The sequence below is a fragment of the Carcharodon carcharias genome, chromosome 5, assembly GCF_017639515.1.
Source record: "Carcharodon carcharias isolate sCarCar2 chromosome 5, sCarCar2.pri, whole genome shotgun sequence".
NCBI classification, from domain to species: domain Eukaryota; kingdom Metazoa; phylum Chordata; class Chondrichthyes; order Lamniformes; family Lamnidae; genus Carcharodon; species Carcharodon carcharias.
The window spans coordinates 109,728,568-109,747,638 of NC_054471.1; the positions used below are offsets into that span (position 1 = coordinate 109,728,568).

The window sequence follows — 19,071 nt, forward strand, 5'->3', positions numbered from 1 at the left end:
TTCCATCGCTCTCAAGGGAAGAGAATTCCACAGCTAACGACCCTCAGAGAAAGAATTCCTCCCTCAAGTCAGTTTTAAATGGGAGACCGTGTCCCCTAGTTTGAGATTCCCCCACAGAGGAAACATTCCCTCAGCAATCATCCTGTCAAATCCCCTCAGGGTCACATATGTTTCAATAAGATCATTTTTCATTCTTCTAAATTCTGAAGAGTAGAGTCCCAATATGCTCAACCTTTCCTCATGTTATAACCCTTTCATCCCAGGAATCAGTCGAGTGAACCTTCCCTGAACTGCTTCTAATACAATTATGTCCTTTCTTAAATAAGGAGACCAAAACTATACACACAGCTCTAAATGTGATCTCCTCAATGCCCTGTACAACTGTAGCAAAGCATCCCTACTTTATATTCCATTCCCCTTGCAATAATCAACAACATTCCATTTGTCTTTCTAATCACTTGCTGTATCTGTATACTAACTTTTTGTGATTCATGTATCAGGATACCCAGATCCCTCTGTACCATGGAATTGTGCAGTCTCTCTCCACTTAAATGATATTCTGCTTTTCTATTCTTCCTGCCAAAGTGTACAAGTTAACATTCTCCCACGTTATACTCCATCTGCCAAATTTTTGCCCACTTACTAAACCTATCTAAACCCCTTTGCAGACTCCTTATGTCCTTTTGACAATTTACTTTAATACCTATTTTTCTGTCATCAGCAAATTTATCTACCGTACATTCAGTCCCTTCATCCAAGTCGTTAGTATAGATTGTAAATAGTTGAGGCCCCAGCACTGATCCCAGTGGCACCTCACTAGTTACAGCTTGCCAACCCATTTAGTTTGTCAGTGCTTGACCCATCACTTAAAGCAGAGTCAATGCACTGTGTTCTTGGTGGGACTGGTTATGCCAATCCAAGGCAAGAAATTGGTTCTATAACCCTTTTCGTGGGACATTATTGGAGTCAGTCACTCATTCCCCCACTGAATCCTGCCTTTTTACTTCCTTTCACCCTCTATATTAACACAGTTGTATCTGTACATATTTTTTCCTCTAACATTTGGAGTAATATTCTTGATTCTGACTTTTTTTCTGTTGGCTGCATTTACTTGTATTTGCTTCTCCCTTGTAAGGTAAAATTGTAAATAATTAACAGAAACAAAAACCCATTCTGTCTATCTCCCTACTCAACCCCTGCTGGATAGATAATGTTACTCAAATGTAGCCAAACTCTTGCTAAAGTTGAAAATCTATGTCTTGTTCTGCAAATTTGATTGTGGTGTTTTTCTCCCCCCTTCTACCAGTTTTCTCATACAGTACAGAAAGACAGCTGACATGCGCCAACAGTCGTCAGGTCTGTTCGATTCACGGCCAATGCAGGGACTATGTGGCAGGCTTCTGCTGTCATTGTAATCCTGGTTATTATGGAAATGGCAAGCAGTGCATTGCAGAAGGTAAGTCTGATTTGCATTATGCTTTTCCTTCCAAGACCAAAAAGCTTATTCACGTGGAAGAAAAGATTTCGGCAATGATGAACTGCATTTTTGAATGCACATTTCCTCCAAAAAGAAGTCTCCAAGCCCTTTATAGGTTGGTGGTGTAGTGAATGGACATTTGGCAGAACAAGAGCACAGACAAAGGTAGAAGGCCACCAGAAAAAAGAAGTCTTGGCTTAATGATAAAAGTGTTCTTTTATGAAATAAGTTCATATTTTGAGTGATCTGTGATTTAGACTTGGCGAAAATCTGCAAATTTTCATATGATACACTACATGGTACCTGCCTCTAGTTATCCGGGCTGTTTGCATGCTGTATAGGTAGAGGGACCATGATTGTTGATTTGTGAATAGGAAGGGGATTTTTTATTTCTGGGTATTGCTCCATGAGTGACCTACAACGCTCATCTGAGTGGTCATTCCTTATGTATGAGTTGAAAATAGTGAACATCACAAGCTATTTAATCATCATGGAGCATAGGACCAGGAGTTGGCAACTCAGCCTCTTCAAGCCTGGTCCAAGTAGGTCACAGCTAACTTGTACCTCAGCTGCATTTACCCGCAATTATTTTCTTATCCCAAACCCCATCACTTGATATCCTTACCACATCAAAACTCTGTGGTTATCACTTTTGAAAGATCTGACTGATCCCAGCATCCACAGCCTTCTTGAATCATAGAATAGTTACAGCATTAATGTAGCTATTCACCCCGTCATGTCCATACCAGCTCTCTGTAAGAACAACTCAGTTAGTCTCACTTCCCTGTCTTTTCCTCATGACCCTGCAATTTTTTTTCTCTTCAGGTGCTTATGCAATTCCCTTTTGAATGCCACTGTTGAATCTGCCGCCACCATGCTCTTCGGCAGTGCATTCCAAACCTTAACCACTCACAGTGTAAAAATGTTTTTTCTCATGTCACTGTTTGTTCTTTTGACATGGTGCTCTGGTACTTGAACCTTCTGCCAAAGGTTATAGTTTCTCAATATCTATTCTGTCCAGACCCTTCATGATTTTGAGCACCTCTTTCAAATCTCCTTTTGACCTTCTCTAAGGAGAACAACTCAAGCTTCTCCGATCTGTCCATGTAGCTGAAATCCTTCATCCGTGGAACTATTGTCGTAAATCCCTTCTGCACTCTCCCTAAAGCTTTCACATCCTTCCTAACATGCAGTTCCCAGATTTGGACACATAATTCCAGTTAAGTACGAACCAGCGTTTTATTCAGGTTTATCATAACTTTCTTGCTTTTGTAATCCTGTGCTTCTATTTATAAAGCTCAGGTTGCTATGCCTTTTTAATCACTTTCTCAACCTGCCTTGCCACTTTCAACAATTGGAGCACATAAACCCTAGGTGTCACCGTTTCTGCACCCCCTTTAGAATTGCTCCCTTTACTTTATATTGCCCCTTTGCCTTTTGTACCAAAATGTATAACTTCACACTTCTCTGCATCAAAATTCATTTGCATGTGCCATGAAAAGCAGGGGTCCCAGTACCAGCCCTCATGAACCCCATCATATTCCTTCCTCCAGCCCAAAGAACAGCTGTTTACCATGACTGTTTCCTGTCACTCAGCCGCCTTCATATCTGTGCTGCCGCTATCCTTTTTAGCTTATGAGCTTCAGTTCTGCTGGCAAGCCTGTTATGTGGCATTTTATTAAACACCTTTTAGAAGTCCATGTACACCACATTAATCGCTTTACCCTCTCAGTTACCACTTCAAAAAAATCAATCAAATTAAAAACACAATTTGTCTTTAACCAATCCATGCTGTCTTTCCTTAATTAATCCACATTTGTCCAAATGACTCCTAATTTTGTCCGGGGTTATCGTTTTTAAATGCTTTCCTACTGCCAAATTTAAACTGACTGCCTTGTAATTACTACTAATTATCCTTGCACTAATTTTTGTACGATAGCGTAACATTTATAATTCTCCAGTTTTCTGGCATCACCCACTATATTGAAGGAGGATTGGAAGATTGTGGCAAGTACCTCCTCAATTTCCACCTTTGCTTTCCTTAAATGCATCCCTTCTGGTCCTGGTGACATATTAACTGGGCGAGGGTTGGTGGGAGGTGCGGAGGAGGTGTTGGACAACCATTTAACTCCCAATGGCCATTTAAGTCCCAGTGTTCAATGGTTGCAGGGCAGCTGTCAGGATCGTGAGCAGACTTGTCACTGACCTTTTTAGCTGGTGGGGAGAAGCAGGGACCACAGCACCCATAAATTCCAGCCCTTAATCTTATCCTTATTTGATGTCCACCACGCCCTGTCCAGCAAGATCATTGGATAACGGTAAGGGCGAAAAGCCCTGGCTGCTCAATTCTTCAGTCAGTCCAGAAATGAGTTCAAAAATCCTCTAACTATTTTCCTTTTTGTTTTTTACAGGATCTCCACAGCGTGTCAATGGAAAGGTCAATGCAAAGATTTTTGTAGGAACCAGCCCAGTACCTATCCAGGTTGAGAACATTGACCTACATTCATATGTAGTGGTAAATGATGGTCGCTCGTACACTGCTATAAGCAGAATCCCAACAGCGCTAGGCTGGTCTCTCTTGCCACTGTCTTCTGTTGGAAGTATTATTGGTTGGATGTTTGCTCTGGAGCAACCTGGCTATGAAAATGGGTTTAGTATTGTTGGTAAGTGGTCTCATCACCCTAAAAATACTGGGTTATCTTCACGTGAAGTGGATTGATACCAAGTTTAATTGCTACACCATTGACAGCCATGCTTTAAGCTGCTTAGTCTGTAAGCTCTGTAATTCCTCCACCACCACCACCACCCCGAAACCTTTCTACCTCTCTATTTCTCACGTTATGGTGGTGTAGGTGTGTTTGAGGTCTTCCTTGCCCTATCGAAGTCACAGATGGGGTAGAAGATTTGGCAGCAGTGAGGAAGAGGAAATGTTGTTAGTGGTGGTCAAATCAGTTCTGGTAGTGTTTGACAAGATGAGTTGCATAACAGACGCACTCAGTATAAGGCTGGGAATGCTCCACAGGTAGCAATGAGGGACCACAAAGGGCCTGGTGCAGGCAAGAGTATTTCAGGCAGAAATGAGGCAACTGTTTAACATACAATAGCGGAACGTCAGAGGAGAGGATTTGAATCTTGATCAATTGCTGCTGAGCAAACCAGGGATAGTTATTTTCTCGGAATTGATAAGGGTAGGCAGGTTTGAGGTATTGCCAGGAGATGCGAATGATGAGGGAGATTGTGTAATCTTGGTAATCTAAATGTCGGCGATGGTGAGGTTTAAGTCAATAACAGGTTGAGGGAACGGTTTAAAAACCTTGTTGTAAAATTTGAAAAAAACAAGTTTTGCTAGGTTTACAGATCAATTTGATCGAAAGTTCTGTGTTAGCTTATGTCATTAGCTTTTTCCAGAAAAGCTACTAAATTCTGGTGCAGACAGCGAACTGCTTGATCTTTTTCTTAACAATCGTGAAACCAGGAGTACTGGAATAGTGCCAGAACTGTCGCCCCACTTGAGGAAAGCAGCTCCTCTGAGAAAAAGAGTTGGACAGCCAGTTGGAACAATTTATTTACAAACTGTTGCCGAGAGATTAACTTTCTACCCTCATACTAGCTCCTTTAAACTTGAGGCACCAACAGGAAATGAAGGACTGAAGAAAATTTAACAACCACTGCCCAAATGTTCTGTTCTGCTGACCTTTTCAGCATTTTCTTTGTTGGACCAAATTTTAAACTGTCCATATGAAATATTTAGATCTGTTTAGCTTCAGAGTAATAATAAGATTCCCATTGTACGTCTTCCACCGTATTCTCTGTTGGAGCAAAGTGAACAGCTCTGTAATATTGCTCAAATCCTTCTGAACATAGAACATATAGGAACAGGAGGAGGCCATACATCTCTTCAATTGGGCCCTGCTATTCAATGAGATTGTGACTTATCAAGTACCCTATCTCCATTTACTCGCCTTGGCTTACTTAACCTTGTCTAGCAAAAATTGATCAATCTCGGATTGATCTGTTCAACCATCTTGGTTTTGTAACTCTTAATGCCCTTACCTAATCATCAATTTCATGCTTTGAAATTTTCTGTTGACCCCAGCCTCAGCAGCTTTTTTGGAAGGATGGGTGGGGGGAAGGGCGGGGGAGAAGGGAAGAGAGTTCTAGATTTCCACCATCTTTTTCAAAAGTCCTTTGTGCCATTGCTTCTGAGACCTAACTCAAATGTTAATATTATGCCCCTTGTTCTGGACTCCCCACCAGAGGAAATATCTGTCTACCCTATCGTACTCTGTCGTAATCTTAAATGCCTTAAATTGAATTGTGTGCTGTGATCTAAACTTGATTCCTGTATTTTGCATCTCTTATAAAGAATTACATTAAATTTACAGCAAAGAAACAGGCCATTTGGGTCAGCTGGTCCATACTGGTATTTATGCTCCACACCAGCCTTCCCCATCAGTATTAACCTTCTGTACCATTCTTTCTCACCTGTTTATTTAGCTTCTCCTTAAATGCATTCAATGCTATTGACTCAACCACTCCATGTGGTACCGAGTTCCACTTTCTAACCACACTCTGGAGTACAGACACTTCTCCTGAATTTCCTAATTGGATTTATTAATGACCATCTTATATTGATGTCCCATAGTTTTGACCTACCCACAAGTGGAAACATCATCTCTATGTCTACCCTACATCTCTTGGAATGACCAGATGCTTGGGTGCCTTCTCAAATACACTCCACCTTCAGAATGGCAAAGATGGTAGTTAGGGTAATTGACCTTTTCCAAAACTCGGTAATTAAGAGTATTATATTATTCGGCTCTTTAGGCCACATGCATAATGTGGCATGGGGAAGCACGAAGATTGTTGCAGCCATCTATTCTAATACTTGGCAGAGTGTTCTAACCTTTGCCATATTTGTTAAACGCTATTTAATAATTCTATTTTTTTCTATTGCATGCTATTTGGAAAAATACTTTGATAATTTTGTGAATTATTTCATTCTCATGAGAATGCACTGTGTTGCATTCTTATAGGCACTGAGCTGACAGCAGTCTGTAAAGGCTCTGCCAGATTACAGGAAATGCCCCTTTATTACATTAGAGACTCCAAGTATTCAGAATTTGGTCTTGCGATTAAATTTGTGAAATCCTTGTGGAAATCCTGTTGGCAGGGCTGAAATATAACATTTGCAAAAATTATAGGTCATGAAAAGTTACTATAACCATGTGGGAACTTTTAACATCTGTCTCCATCCATATGGTTACCACATTAATTGAGTCCAGACCTCGCTAGGGAACTTGCGGAATAGTGGTGTTCTGTCATGATAAGTCTGTAATGCACATGTTATGTTTCTGCACCCATCACCCCTGTGCTAAACATTGGTTCCCAGTACTGCACCACCTCACATTTAAAATTCTAATTCTTGTGTTCAAATTGCTTTATGACTTCACTCCTCCCCATCTCTGTAACCGCCAGCCCTACAGGCCGCCCCACCACCCCCTTTTCTCATAACCTCCTCCAGCCCTACAACCCACTGATAGCTCTGCACTCCTCCAATTCAGGCATTTTGTGAATCTCTGATTTCCTTTGCCCCGGCTTTGACTGCCTGTCTTCATTTATTTTGGCCCTAAGCTCTGGAATTCCCTCTCTAAATCTCTCTGCCTTTCTTTCTCTCTTTTAGGATCCCCTTTTAAAACCTACCTTTTTGACCAAACCTTTGGCCACCTGTCCTAATACTTCCTTAACTGGATCGGTGTCAAACCTTTGACTAACTGCATTCCTGTGAAGTGCCTTGGGCCATTTTGCTATCTTAAAGGTGCTGTATACAGTAAATGAAAATTTACCTGTGTTGTCTCATGTTGTGAAACTGTTTGTGTGTTTATTTGTGTGTGTATGTGTATGGAAATTGGTTGTGACTGGATGGTCTTGGTGTTTTTATTCCGCTAGGTGGTGAATTCAGTCGTCGAGCGGAGGTGACCTTTACACCTGGTAATGAGAAACTTTCCATCATTCAGCACTTTGGTGGAATTGATGAGCATAACCACCTCACCATCACAACCTCCCTGGAAGGACGAGTTCCTGAAATTCCACAGGAGTCAACTGTGCATATAGAGCCGTACAATGAGTTGTACCACTACTCAAGCTCCGGTGAGTGTGCAGGAGAACGTTCTTAATCATTTTTAGTTTGGAACAATGTTGATAGCTTGACAATAACCGGTTCAATGTTTAAGACCCACTGGAAGTCAACCAACAGGTGGAAGGGAAAAGAAAACTCAACGCAGTGGGTGCAAGCCATTTATCAACTTTAGTTCTGCAAAAAAGTCACCTGGTGGCTGAGGATACTGTGGGGCACTGTCCTCTGTGCCTCTGATGAGACTCTTGCTGCAGGGCACAATGATAGTTGACCTCTTGGTGTGGAAGGGTGGAATTCCCTAGAGTTTCTTTTTCTCTTCTGAGTCCAAAAAAAACAAAGTCTTGGATGGATTTTGGCATTTCCTGGCCCAGCAGTATGTTAATATTGCCCAGAGCATCGTGTGTAACTTTTGTATTAGAAATGGGCTAATTTAACTATTGGGTTGATTTTACATAAAATCCTGAGGAAACTCAGAAGAGTTTCCCAAGTGAAGTTGTGAACAGTCTCTGAGCCTAATACTCCTGTGACAATCTACCCTTTTCTCTCTACCAGTTCTGTGTCAGCTGGAGGCTGCTGGAGAAATGGTAAAGAAGGTTTTCCTTTTACTTCTGCGGAGTTGGGGCGTGCAGGAGCGCTTCTGTAAACATCACTGTGGCCCCTGGCTCAGTCCTTCCTGCAAACTACCCTGAGGCCCTAATTCAAATCCCTCATTTTGGGAGAACTGGAAGGGTCAACAGATGCCAACAACTTGCTCCCATTATTATGACAAGGCCTGATACCAATTTCGGATAACTCAGGATTCTGATGCATGTGATGTTGCCAAATTCCAGGAATTAAATATTAATTTACAAGGCAACTGCTGTGAGCAAAATGTGGCTGATAAATCAAAGTGGTGGCTTATTTAAAAAAAAAATCATGATTTTAAAAAAAACATTTCTTTGGACGTTCCTTGGTTATAAAACTGTTGTCGACATGATAAAAAGTCCACGAGTTAAACATTGTCTAAATGAGTAAGATCTTGTTTGCTTTCCATTGGGCGTGGGAAAATGGTGTGCTGCAAGCATGGGCGTCATAATAGCAGCATTACTTACATGGCTATCAGCTTGGAAAGGAGGAAACTCGCAAGGCTCTGGGGAAAATGCAGGAAGCGGGACTCATTCAACAGCCCTTTCAGAGAATCGACACAGTCAACAGGCTAGTTTCCTTCAATGCTGTTTGAAGACTAACAAATATTGATTACTTTTTAAACAATGGTCATAGTTCAGAAAATATATGTTCTGTAACATTCCTGGTTTGCTTTATAATGTCTTTGAATGTTATGTTCTTTTATCATAGCTCTCCGAAGTGCTTTCTGACATCGCCGCTGAATAGCCTAGCTCTAATTTTATGGTTATGTTCCTTTTGCTCTGAACTCCTCCCACCATAAGATAGAGTTACTGTCTATCTACTCTCTCAACTTCTTTAATCATCTTAAATGCAATCTCCTGGTGACTGAGGATACTGTGGGGCAGTGTCCCCTGTGCCTCTGATGAGACCCACTCTTGCTGCAGGGTACAATGATAGTTGAACTCTTGGTGTGGAGGAGTGAAATTCCTTGGAGTTTCTTTTCCTCTTCCAAGTCCAAAAAAAGCAAAGTCTTGGATGGATTTTGGCATTTCCTGACCCAGCAGTATGTTAATATTGCCCAGAGCATCATGTGTAACTTTTGTATTAGAAATGGGCTAATTTAATTGTTGGGTTGATTTTATACAAAATCCCAAGTAACGTTGTGAAAAGCCTCTTAGCGTAAACTAACACTCCAGTGACATTAACATTAGGTTTGTTTTCTTGTTGGCTCAGCTATGGTAAGTCACTGGGTAGCAGAGCCACGCAGTCTACTCTCACTGTCTAGCTGATCTCGGTTGAAATGATAGATGTGGTACTCTTTTTTTTTAAAGAAAAACAATTCGGGAGATGTGGACATTGCTAACAAGGCCAGTATTCATTGTGCATTCCTAATCGTCCTTGAGAAGGTGGTGGTGAGCCCCTTCTTGAACTGCTGCAATCTGGATAGTGTAGGTGCACCCAGAATGCTGTTAGGGAGTTCCGGGATTTTGACCCGGTGGCACTGGAGGAACAGCGATATATTTCCAAGTCAGGATGGTGAATGACTTGGAGGTGAACTTGCAGAAGGTGGTGTGCCCATATGCCTGCTGATCTTGTCCTTCTAGGTGGTGTCAAAGGGGTCCTGACAATTGTTGTAGTGTGTCTGTGTAGATGTGGCACACAGGTGGTGGTTGGAGTGAATGTTTAAGGTGGTGGGTGGGGTGTCAATCAAGCGGGCTGCTTTGGCCTGGATGGTGTCAAGTTTTTTGAATGTAATTAGATAGCATTCTGTTATGTCTAAACCATGGAGTGAGAAGGGGAAAAAGTTATCCAGGATCGTGGTCCTGATAAAGTTGGATGAGGAAAAAAGAAACTATCTGCTCATTAGAGACCTCTCCATGTGCAAACTTATACATAGGTGCTCCACTTCTCTCTTCATGCAGCTATTGCCTGTGTCAGCCATGGTTCAGAGGGTTAGTAATCTTTCTTCTGAGTTTAAGCCTCACTCCAGAGAATTGAGCACAAAATCCAGGCTGACACACCCAGTGCAGTACTAGGGGAATGGTGCACAGTCGATGATGCAGCCTTTCAAATGAGATGTTTAGCTGAGGGCCTATGTGCCCACTCAGGAGAATATAAAGATTAGAAGAATAGCAGGGGAGTTTTTTCTTGCATCCTGGCAAATATTCATGCCTCAAACAAAATGAATTGTTTGGGTCATTTATCCCATTGTTTGTGGGAACTTGCTGTGTGCAAATTGATGCACATTTCCTACTTTTTAAAAAAAGTAGCACTTCATTGGCTGTAAAACACTTTGGATCACCCTGAAGTTGTGAAAGGCATGATACAAATTCAAATTTTTTTTTGTATTTACTTAATAATGTAGTTAATTCTTGAACACTGAGAATCACTGGCTTTATCTTTTCTTCCTTCAGCGATCATGTCTTCTTCAAACATACAGTATATGATAGAATTTCCTGGCGGAACCTCACTGAGCTACTCCTTCCAGTTGAAACAGACGATCAGCTTTCAGGGCTGTATCCATGATGATGATGCTCGATTGGTACCCACCACTCAGCAGCTATCCGTGGATCGCACGTTTGTTCTGTATGATAAAAATGAACAGATATTGCGATATGCAATGAGCAACAAGATTGGACCAGTTCAAGGTATTTGTATGTAATCTTTACCCAAATGGAGTACGTTTTGGAAAGAAGCTGCGTAAGAGGGATGCATGATGACCAAGGGCTATTTGCCAGTTATTGGGTTTATGGTTGAACATTTGCCTTTGAGGGGTTGAGTGAAGCAGGATTATTTTATGTGCTTGTAACAGTAGAGTTGATTCGTTTCACTTAAGTGCTTTATAAATGTCATGTGATCTTGATTGTTGTCTCTACAGAAGTGGTTGCCATGCTGGTGCATAGAATTTACAGCATAAAAACTGTGGTTCAGCTCAACTTATAATGGCTCCTTCCTCTCGACCTATTAAATATTAAACAATTAGCTAAACTTAAGGTGGATAAGTCACCAGGCTCTGTTGGCATGCATCCTAGGCTGTTGAAATAAATCTGGTCGTCCTGACTTCCCCATTCCTGAAGGCAATGATTCACTTGGGTGTAGTTCCTTAGGCACCAGTTACTCTCTTCAAAGCTGAGTCCAGGCCATGAGTGTTTAACTGTTGGGCCATGGATGGCATCAGACCCAATCTTGCCCAATATTACCAGTAGAGCCACTGATGAGGTGGTGATAGCAGATTTAAAGGACAGAGAGATAACACCTGAAGAGAGAGTTGACAGTATCGGCTAAATTGGGACCTGGGGGGAAGTTGGGTGATCATCAATTTAATGGGAATAGGATCAAGTGAACAGGAGATGGGTTGCATGGGCAAGATGAGTTGAGAAAGGGCATGAGCGGAGATAGGAGGGAAACTTGAAAGATGAGAGTTCAAGGCCAGGGCAGGGGGAGCATTAAAATAAGTTTGGCAGGTGGGCTACTGGAAGGAGGGGTTGTGGCAGAGGCAGCGGATTGGATTGTCTCGATCATAGTGACAAAGAAGCCAGAGCTCCTTGCACCTACTGTGGAGGTGACGTTGGAGGGAACAGAGGAGAAGGGTTTAAGAAGTTGGTTTGCAGTGGAGAAAAGAAGCCAGGGGTTATCTTTGCATTCCAGGATGATCCTGGAATAGTGAACAGTTTTAACAGACAAAAGCAGCACCTGATAGTGTTTTAAGTGATCTAACTAGATCCGGTGGCGAATAGTTAAGCCAGTTGTCCGACTTAGCCTTTCAAGTCTGCACCTCTTGGACTTAAGGAAGGCAGATTAAGGCCATGCCAGGGGGAACAGCCAGGGTGAGAGAGAGTAATGTTTTTAATGAGGACGAGGGCATCAAAGATGGAAGTGAGAGTGTTGTTGAGCAGATCAGTAGCTGCAGAAATGTTGTGACCAAAGGCTATACAGTTGGGATTTTGGAAGTGCAATTGGAAGTGAATTTTCCAAGAGTAGATACAGAAGGAGGTGGAATTTGGGTGTGGAAGGGGAAAGTTTGGTGGTGAATGATACAAAGAAGTGATCAGAGATGGTCTTATCTACAATTGTATCAGTGGGACTGACCACACCGCGTGAGATGGCAAGGTCATGGCTGGTTAGCCGTGAATATGTGTTGACTCTTGGAAAGAAATTGAGTGCAGTGGTCACCTTCAAAGCAATTGGCAGGGGATACCCTCCAACTCCACATGGTGTCAGGTCTTCATGAAGAACGTGGCATATGTGATATACCAGAGCTTGGGACAAGTGCAGATGTGCACGGCATTGCCTCGCTCATTGTAAATAAGAAACTCTTGAACAATGAAGCCCTGGTCTGGCAAGTTACCCCCATTGTCTGGATTTCTTCTCCTGACCCTCTTGTTCATGCTGTGGCTTTGCTTGACCATGTCCCTCCTGCTGGAGCTGTGCGTGGAGTCGCCTCTGCCTCCTTCACATCCTCCATTGCATTAGGACCCTTACAAAGGCAGCATTGAGCCTTGGATCCATATCTGCTTTTGTCTTCTCTCTGATAGGAAACACTGAAGACATTAATGATTCAAGAGACAAGAAAGCGAAGCTCAGAGGGTGACACATTTGGAGACTGTAAGGGTCCATAATTTTTCCTACATGCATGGTGGCTGATGTCGCCTTGTCCCTGAGACACCAGTGCACACATCCAGGTGACCAAGATGGCATCGCAGATATGTAACATCTTGAGCCCTGCGTAGGATGCTAACGTTTCAGTGAGATGAGTGACCCAACCAAGTTCTGTGCTCCAATCTCTGATGCGGCATTTTAATGATCAATCAGTTGCTCATGGTCAATGAGTGGATGCCCTTTGGCCCATTAGAAGTGTCACATCTGGTGAACACATGACAGACCTTCACTGATGGAATGCCATATATGATACTGCTGTGCCTCCTTTACTATTCCCAAATTCTACATTCCTGTAAATTGCTTTTGAGATGCAGTGGCCACTGAGTTCTGAGTAGCCCTTTAACAATGCTAATGAAGTCATTGGCTATAATGGCTTTCAATGTAAGGAGTCTTCATCCTTTCTTTCTAAGCAGACTCCTGCTCACTCCTGCGGCAACAAGAGGTTAGAGGGTGACCCCAGAAAGGTCCCCCTTGGGTTTGCCCTTCTCCCTGACTGCTATTTCACAGCCCTCCCCTCATGTTGACCCCCTTCGTGCTTGTCAGCCCAACTCCTTGCCTCACAGCCCACTGCCAGTTGAAGTGCCACAGCACAATGGTGTTCCCCGGGACAATGAAAGCAAAGAGAAGGAGCAGTCCAATCCTACAGCCCCAGCAGAGTGGTGTTCATCACAGCAAGACCGGGGCAGCACCGAGGCAGGTATGTTCCACTCACCACGAAGTTACCAGTGATCTGAGATCCGACTTGTGCACTCCACCCCTTTTCATATGGGTTTGACACTGACTTAATTTCCCACTAGCATGACGGAAGATTGGAAGGTGTGGCAAGATTCCCGTGAGCAGCTATTAATGAGCATTCATGACATGCTAATGGCATTCGCGCCACTAGTCAGCGGGATAATCAACCCACCATGAAAACACCTTCGGGAGAATTGCCACCTGTTTTTACGATGGTGGGTTTCCAATTTTTTTGCTTCCTGCTGGATACTCTGCTCCCGCCTGCCATGAAACCCGCCACGGGCAGGCTGGGAGAATTCTGCCCATAGTCTGTATATCCAATAAGGAATTCAGGAGAAACCTCTTGCAGAGAGTGATTGAAATGAATAACTCATTACAACGGGAGTGGTTGAGGCAAATCGTATAAATGTACTCGGGGGGAAGGTGGTTAAGTACATGAAGGAGAAGAAAGTAGAAGAATATGTTGCCAGGGTGAGATGAAGTAAGGTGGGGGGATATTCATGTAGTGTATCAACACTGGCTTGGACTCATGCAGAGCTCTTTATGTTATCAAATCAATGTTATTATATGTACTACAGCCAGAATCTACATGCTGTTGGCATTAATCTTTATTCTCCCAATCAATGTCACAGCGTACTGGATAAAAATGTGGTCTGTATATTTGTTTGTAGGCCTCCAAAAACCAAATATCAATTGGATCAGTTTGGAAGTTCGTTGCAGATATTTTGATAACTGAAGCTTGCAAATGGAACATTCTGCAGCCCAACCTCTCTCTGACCCCAAACTAACACACCAATTAGTCCTGGAACTCGTGAGCAGTTTGCATTCCTAGTAACATGCCAGTGAATGGCTTGCACTCTGTAAGCTTACTCTGGTTCATACTAAAGGCTGTGTTAATGCTTGATATTGCTGTCTCATTGAGCATTTGTCTTGCTTTAAAGAAGTCCTTTGGCCCAACCTCAACATTCTGAATACATTTCAAGCACCAAGTTGCAGTCAGATTCTGTTTGTTGCAGAGGAGAAGGTGCAGAGGATTCCAAAGCTACTATTTTATGGAAGGCTTTTCATATCAGAGCACAAACTTTATTGTTTTACGTTATAACTAGTTACAGTTCAATTTCAGATCTCCATTTGATAAAGTTTGTTAGTCCTGGTTGCCTTTTGCCAACCTCTGCTGGAATTAGTGTGTAGACATGGGAGTGAGGGCTTCCTCCAGCCGAGTTGTGCTGTGAAGAAAGGTGCTTTAAAGCTTGGCACCACTTTTGTTTAATAAGAAAGACTTATGTTTACACAGCACCTCCCATGAACTCAGGGCATCCCAAAGCATTCTATAGTTTAGAAATATTTGAAGTACAGTCACAGTTGTTATTCGGGGAAATGATGCAGACAATTTGCATATGACAATGTCTAAAAGTACACTACAAAAGTTCTTCATTAGTCTGATTGTTTCTCGGACCTTGTTTTGAGCAGTCTGGCTGCCAAATTTCCTATTTTACCACAGCAACTATACTTCAAAGGTACTTCATTGACTGTAAAGCATCTTGGGACACCCTGAGGTTGTGAAATGTGCCATTCAATGCAAGTTCATTTAATCTTATTTTTGATGTGCCAACTGCTCTGGAAGTTTGGTCAGAAGTTGTTTCTGCTGCGTGTGCACCTTAAAACAATTCCCCTGAGATTTTTTGAGCTTGGTGAGCCTCATTTGCATATATCAAATTAATAGCCAATACTATAAAAGCTGTGAGTTTCCTGGTGTGTGTTTGTTTAAAATGGGCATCAGCATTGTGATTCACCTTAACGGTTTATTATCATCATGTAAATTTATTGTACTCCTCCCGTTGATCTAATCCTCACTCTACTTTTTTGAGAATAATGGAAAACCCAAAACTATTTCAAAAATATTCTTTTTTTCCGTACATTAACCCACTTGGCTTCCAGTTAGAGCTTTATTATTCAGTTGTGGAAGATAATACAAGGAATAAGTATTCAAAATGTTATAAACTCCTATTGTTAGAATTGTTAACTCTGTTTGTTGGGGTGGTTCCATCTCAATGGTTATTTATGCTGTACTGCTTCTGGTTTAACAGAGTTTATAGAGTTTCTATATTGGTAGTGAAGAGTTTGTAACATGGCCCTCCCAGCAGTGTGAAGGAGGCAAAGCCGGTGTGTCAATGTCAACTTGATCTGAATCACAATGTTGAGGGTTCCACAAACCAGGCTGATCCTCCCAGTGCAGTGCTTGAGGGAGTGCTGCACTCTGGAGGCGCTGCTGCATTTTGAATGAATTGTTAAACCAGGAATCTGTTTGGACTCTTGGATGAACGAAACAGATCCCTTGGCACTATTTCGAAGAAGAGCAAGGGGGTTCTCCATCATGAGCTGGCCAATATTTATCCTGCAACCAGTATCACCGGAACATATTATCTGGCCATTATCACGATGCTGTTTGCAGGAGTTTGCTGTGTGCAAATCAGTTGCCATATTTTTTACAACAGCATCTACACTTCAAAAGTACTTAGTTGGCTGTAAAATGCTTTCAGATGTCCTGAACTTGTGAAAGGCAAAATATAATTGCATCTTTCTCTTTATGGGATAAAAAGTCTGAATGTGGAACAAAATTTGCATTTAAACTATAATTTTAATTACTCCAATTTATATTTCCATTTGATCGACTCGTGCAAAAAGCTGTTCCAATAGCTGCTTTGGCTGTGGGCTTTGCTTGGGCGTAAAACAAGCTCAGTTTACATCCACTGAACGGCCTTTTCTTATTCCACAGCATGTTTCCTATCAAGTATGTAAACTTTGTAAGAGGCATTTGTTGGTTTTGAGTCATTAAGGGGCCCAGTGTGGGATTTCCTGCAAAGTTGCCCGAGGGAAGATGGCTTTTCTGGCCATAGTAATTGAGGAAAAGAAGCTTTTTCTTATTTTAAAAAAAAAGGCACAAAACGTTGTTGAGAATCATTAGATCAGAATTTTGGTTGCTCTAAATTGCCATTTTGCCAATAAATTACAGGGGATGAAACGAAATGTAGGTAAGCAGCCCAGTTATTTATGGAAAACCCGCAAATATTTCTTTAGCTGTTGTTCATTCACGTCATGGTGGGGAGGAGAACTGTTTGGCTGCGTTTCAATAAATTGAAAAGCTGAAGAAGGTAGGTTGCTCTCTGAAAGTGAAGTGCTGAAATGGCTTTGCATTGCTGTTGTTAACTTTTAGATGTCTCCGTTCACCCTGAGCCTGAACATCAAGCTTGAAGTTTCTGGGTTTGAATAAGCTTTTAACAACTAGAATTACTAATCTGTGTTGCTGAAAGTTTCTGTTGGGTCTGCTATCAATATCTGAGCTTCCTGCACACCTCTATGTAGTGGAAGTATTAATGGAACAGGCAGTGTGGGGTAGGATTGATCATTTTTCCCAAGCTGAGTTCTCAGCTTGGATTCATGCCAAATGTGGTTGTTGACATTGGGAGTCTAGTGTCCTCTTGGACTGTCCACTAGGCGGCATGAATTACCACCTGGTCTAAGGCGCTGTTTGTGTGCACAGATCACAATACAAAATCAGTAACCAGAGAATCTATAGAAATGGATTATTTTGCTGCTGTTGATCTTGTAATAATCTGCAGCTGTAACAATAAGAATACAGAGCAGGAATGCTATGGTAAACTGTATAAGACACTGCTTAGGCCTCGGCTAGGAGCATTGTGGCCAATTCTGGGCACCACAATTTAGGGGCAATGTCAAGGCCTTATAGAAAGTGCAGAGGAGATTGACTAGGATGTAGAGACTGGATAAGCTGAGCTTGTTCTCTTTGGAGCAGAGAATGCAGGGGGAGATTTGAAAGTTATTCAAAATTATCAATGGTTTTGATAAGAGTAAATAAGGAGACACTTTTTAGTGGTAAGTGGGATAATGAGCAGATGAAGCAGATTTAAGATAATTGGCAAAAGAATCAGAGGGGGATATGAGGGAATTATTTTTATGCAGGGAGTTATCATCTTCAGTGCATTGCCTGAAAGGGTGATGGAAGCAAATTTAGTGATAACTTCCAAAATGTAAATGGATAAATACTTCAAAAGGAAAACAATGTAGGAAAATGGGGCTAACTGGATAGATATCTCAAAGAAGTGGGACGGTCACAATGGGCCAAGTAGCCACCTCCTGTGTCCCTTGATCCAATGAAATGGCAGGTTTCTGCCCTTTCTGCAGAATTGGAGCAGTTTAAAGTTAACCTTCTGTAATGTGGAAAAATATTTCAACGCAAAACCAGAACTGATTTTGTGAACAGAGGCATGGTAGCCTGCAATCTTTATTGACAATAGATACATCAAGAATTTTGAGTGTTGCCTGACGAGCAGCAACGGGGTTCAGTTCTGCTGAAGCTGTGTCGAAGTAGCTGATCACTTAGTTCAGAGTTTATACCGATAAGTAAAACAATCTGTATAAAATCTGAAGTGCTTCATTTGAGTGCAAGAATGTTGATAGAGATTGAATTGTAGAAACCAACAAATTATTTCTGAGTATCATCTATTGCTTTTTGGAAGTAAGCCAACAAGACATCTAAAATGTATTTTCTCTCAGTTCTTTATCATTGCCCTGTGTTTCAGCTTGACATAGTTCATAGCACTTTCCTGAAATTGGAAGCTTAAAAGTTCAAGCTACATTCAGGACTTGAGCTCGTAATCTCGCTTTATAATTCAGTACACTATCAAGTGAGTGCTGCATTGTCAGAGATACTGACCCAGGAAACTACAGACCAGTGAGTTTGATGTCCATTGTGGGTAAAGTTATGGAAACTATTATTAAAGGTCAGATTGTAGATCATTTGACCATCTTTTATGATTTTATTTCTATCCAATGTGGGCTCTTGAAGAGGTGGTCTTCTCAATCTAACTGGTATTCTTTGAGAGGAATTTGATAGGGATAAGGCAGTAGGTACAGCATACTTGGATTTTGGTAAGGCCTTTGATACAGTTCCTCTGGAGAGGCTGATATTGAAAATAAAAGAGAACTGGAATAAATGGAAATGTTTTGGCATGGGCATACAATTGGTTGGCTCATAGAGTCCAAGGTGTGGGAACAGAGATTGTCATCAGACTGGCAGATTAATTCTCTACTTATGATACCCAGAGGCTCATGATGCCTTTTAATTATTGGTAGGCAAACTGGAATTCATCTACAATTAGAATTTAAACACTCATTCACCCAATTTTTCAGTAACTGAATTGGCCACATGTCTGATTTGTAAAGTTCCAAAGGTGTTGATGCATTTTTAGGCTTTTACCTCAGATATATTTCTTTAGCAACAAAGAATATACTTGGAAGTGGTCTAATATCTGATATTTATTTAATTGTAGTGAGGCTTAGGGCCATACACAAACCTGTTAAATGAACTACTGGATACACCTTGTACCATCATATTGTTTCCTTGACTTCAGAAAACAAGAGAACAGACAGTCAGTTC

General features: G+C 41.7%; 1 protein-coding gene across 1 annotated transcript in view; it reads left to right on the forward strand.

Moving 5' to 3' along the window:
• The window catches only part of nid1a (nidogen 1a), a 107,394-nt gene that overhangs the window by 24,809 nt on the left and 63,514 nt on the right, over positions 1-19,071 (forward strand). The window contains exons 5-8 of the mRNA XM_041188060.1: positions 1,307-1,456; positions 3,889-4,140; positions 7,427-7,627; positions 10,634-10,867. Of these exons, the coding sequence (XP_041043994.1) occupies positions 1,307-1,456; positions 3,889-4,140; positions 7,427-7,627; positions 10,634-10,867 (837 nt within the window). The remainder of the gene's footprint in view (positions 1-1,306; positions 1,457-3,888; positions 4,141-7,426; positions 7,628-10,633; positions 10,868-19,071) is intronic.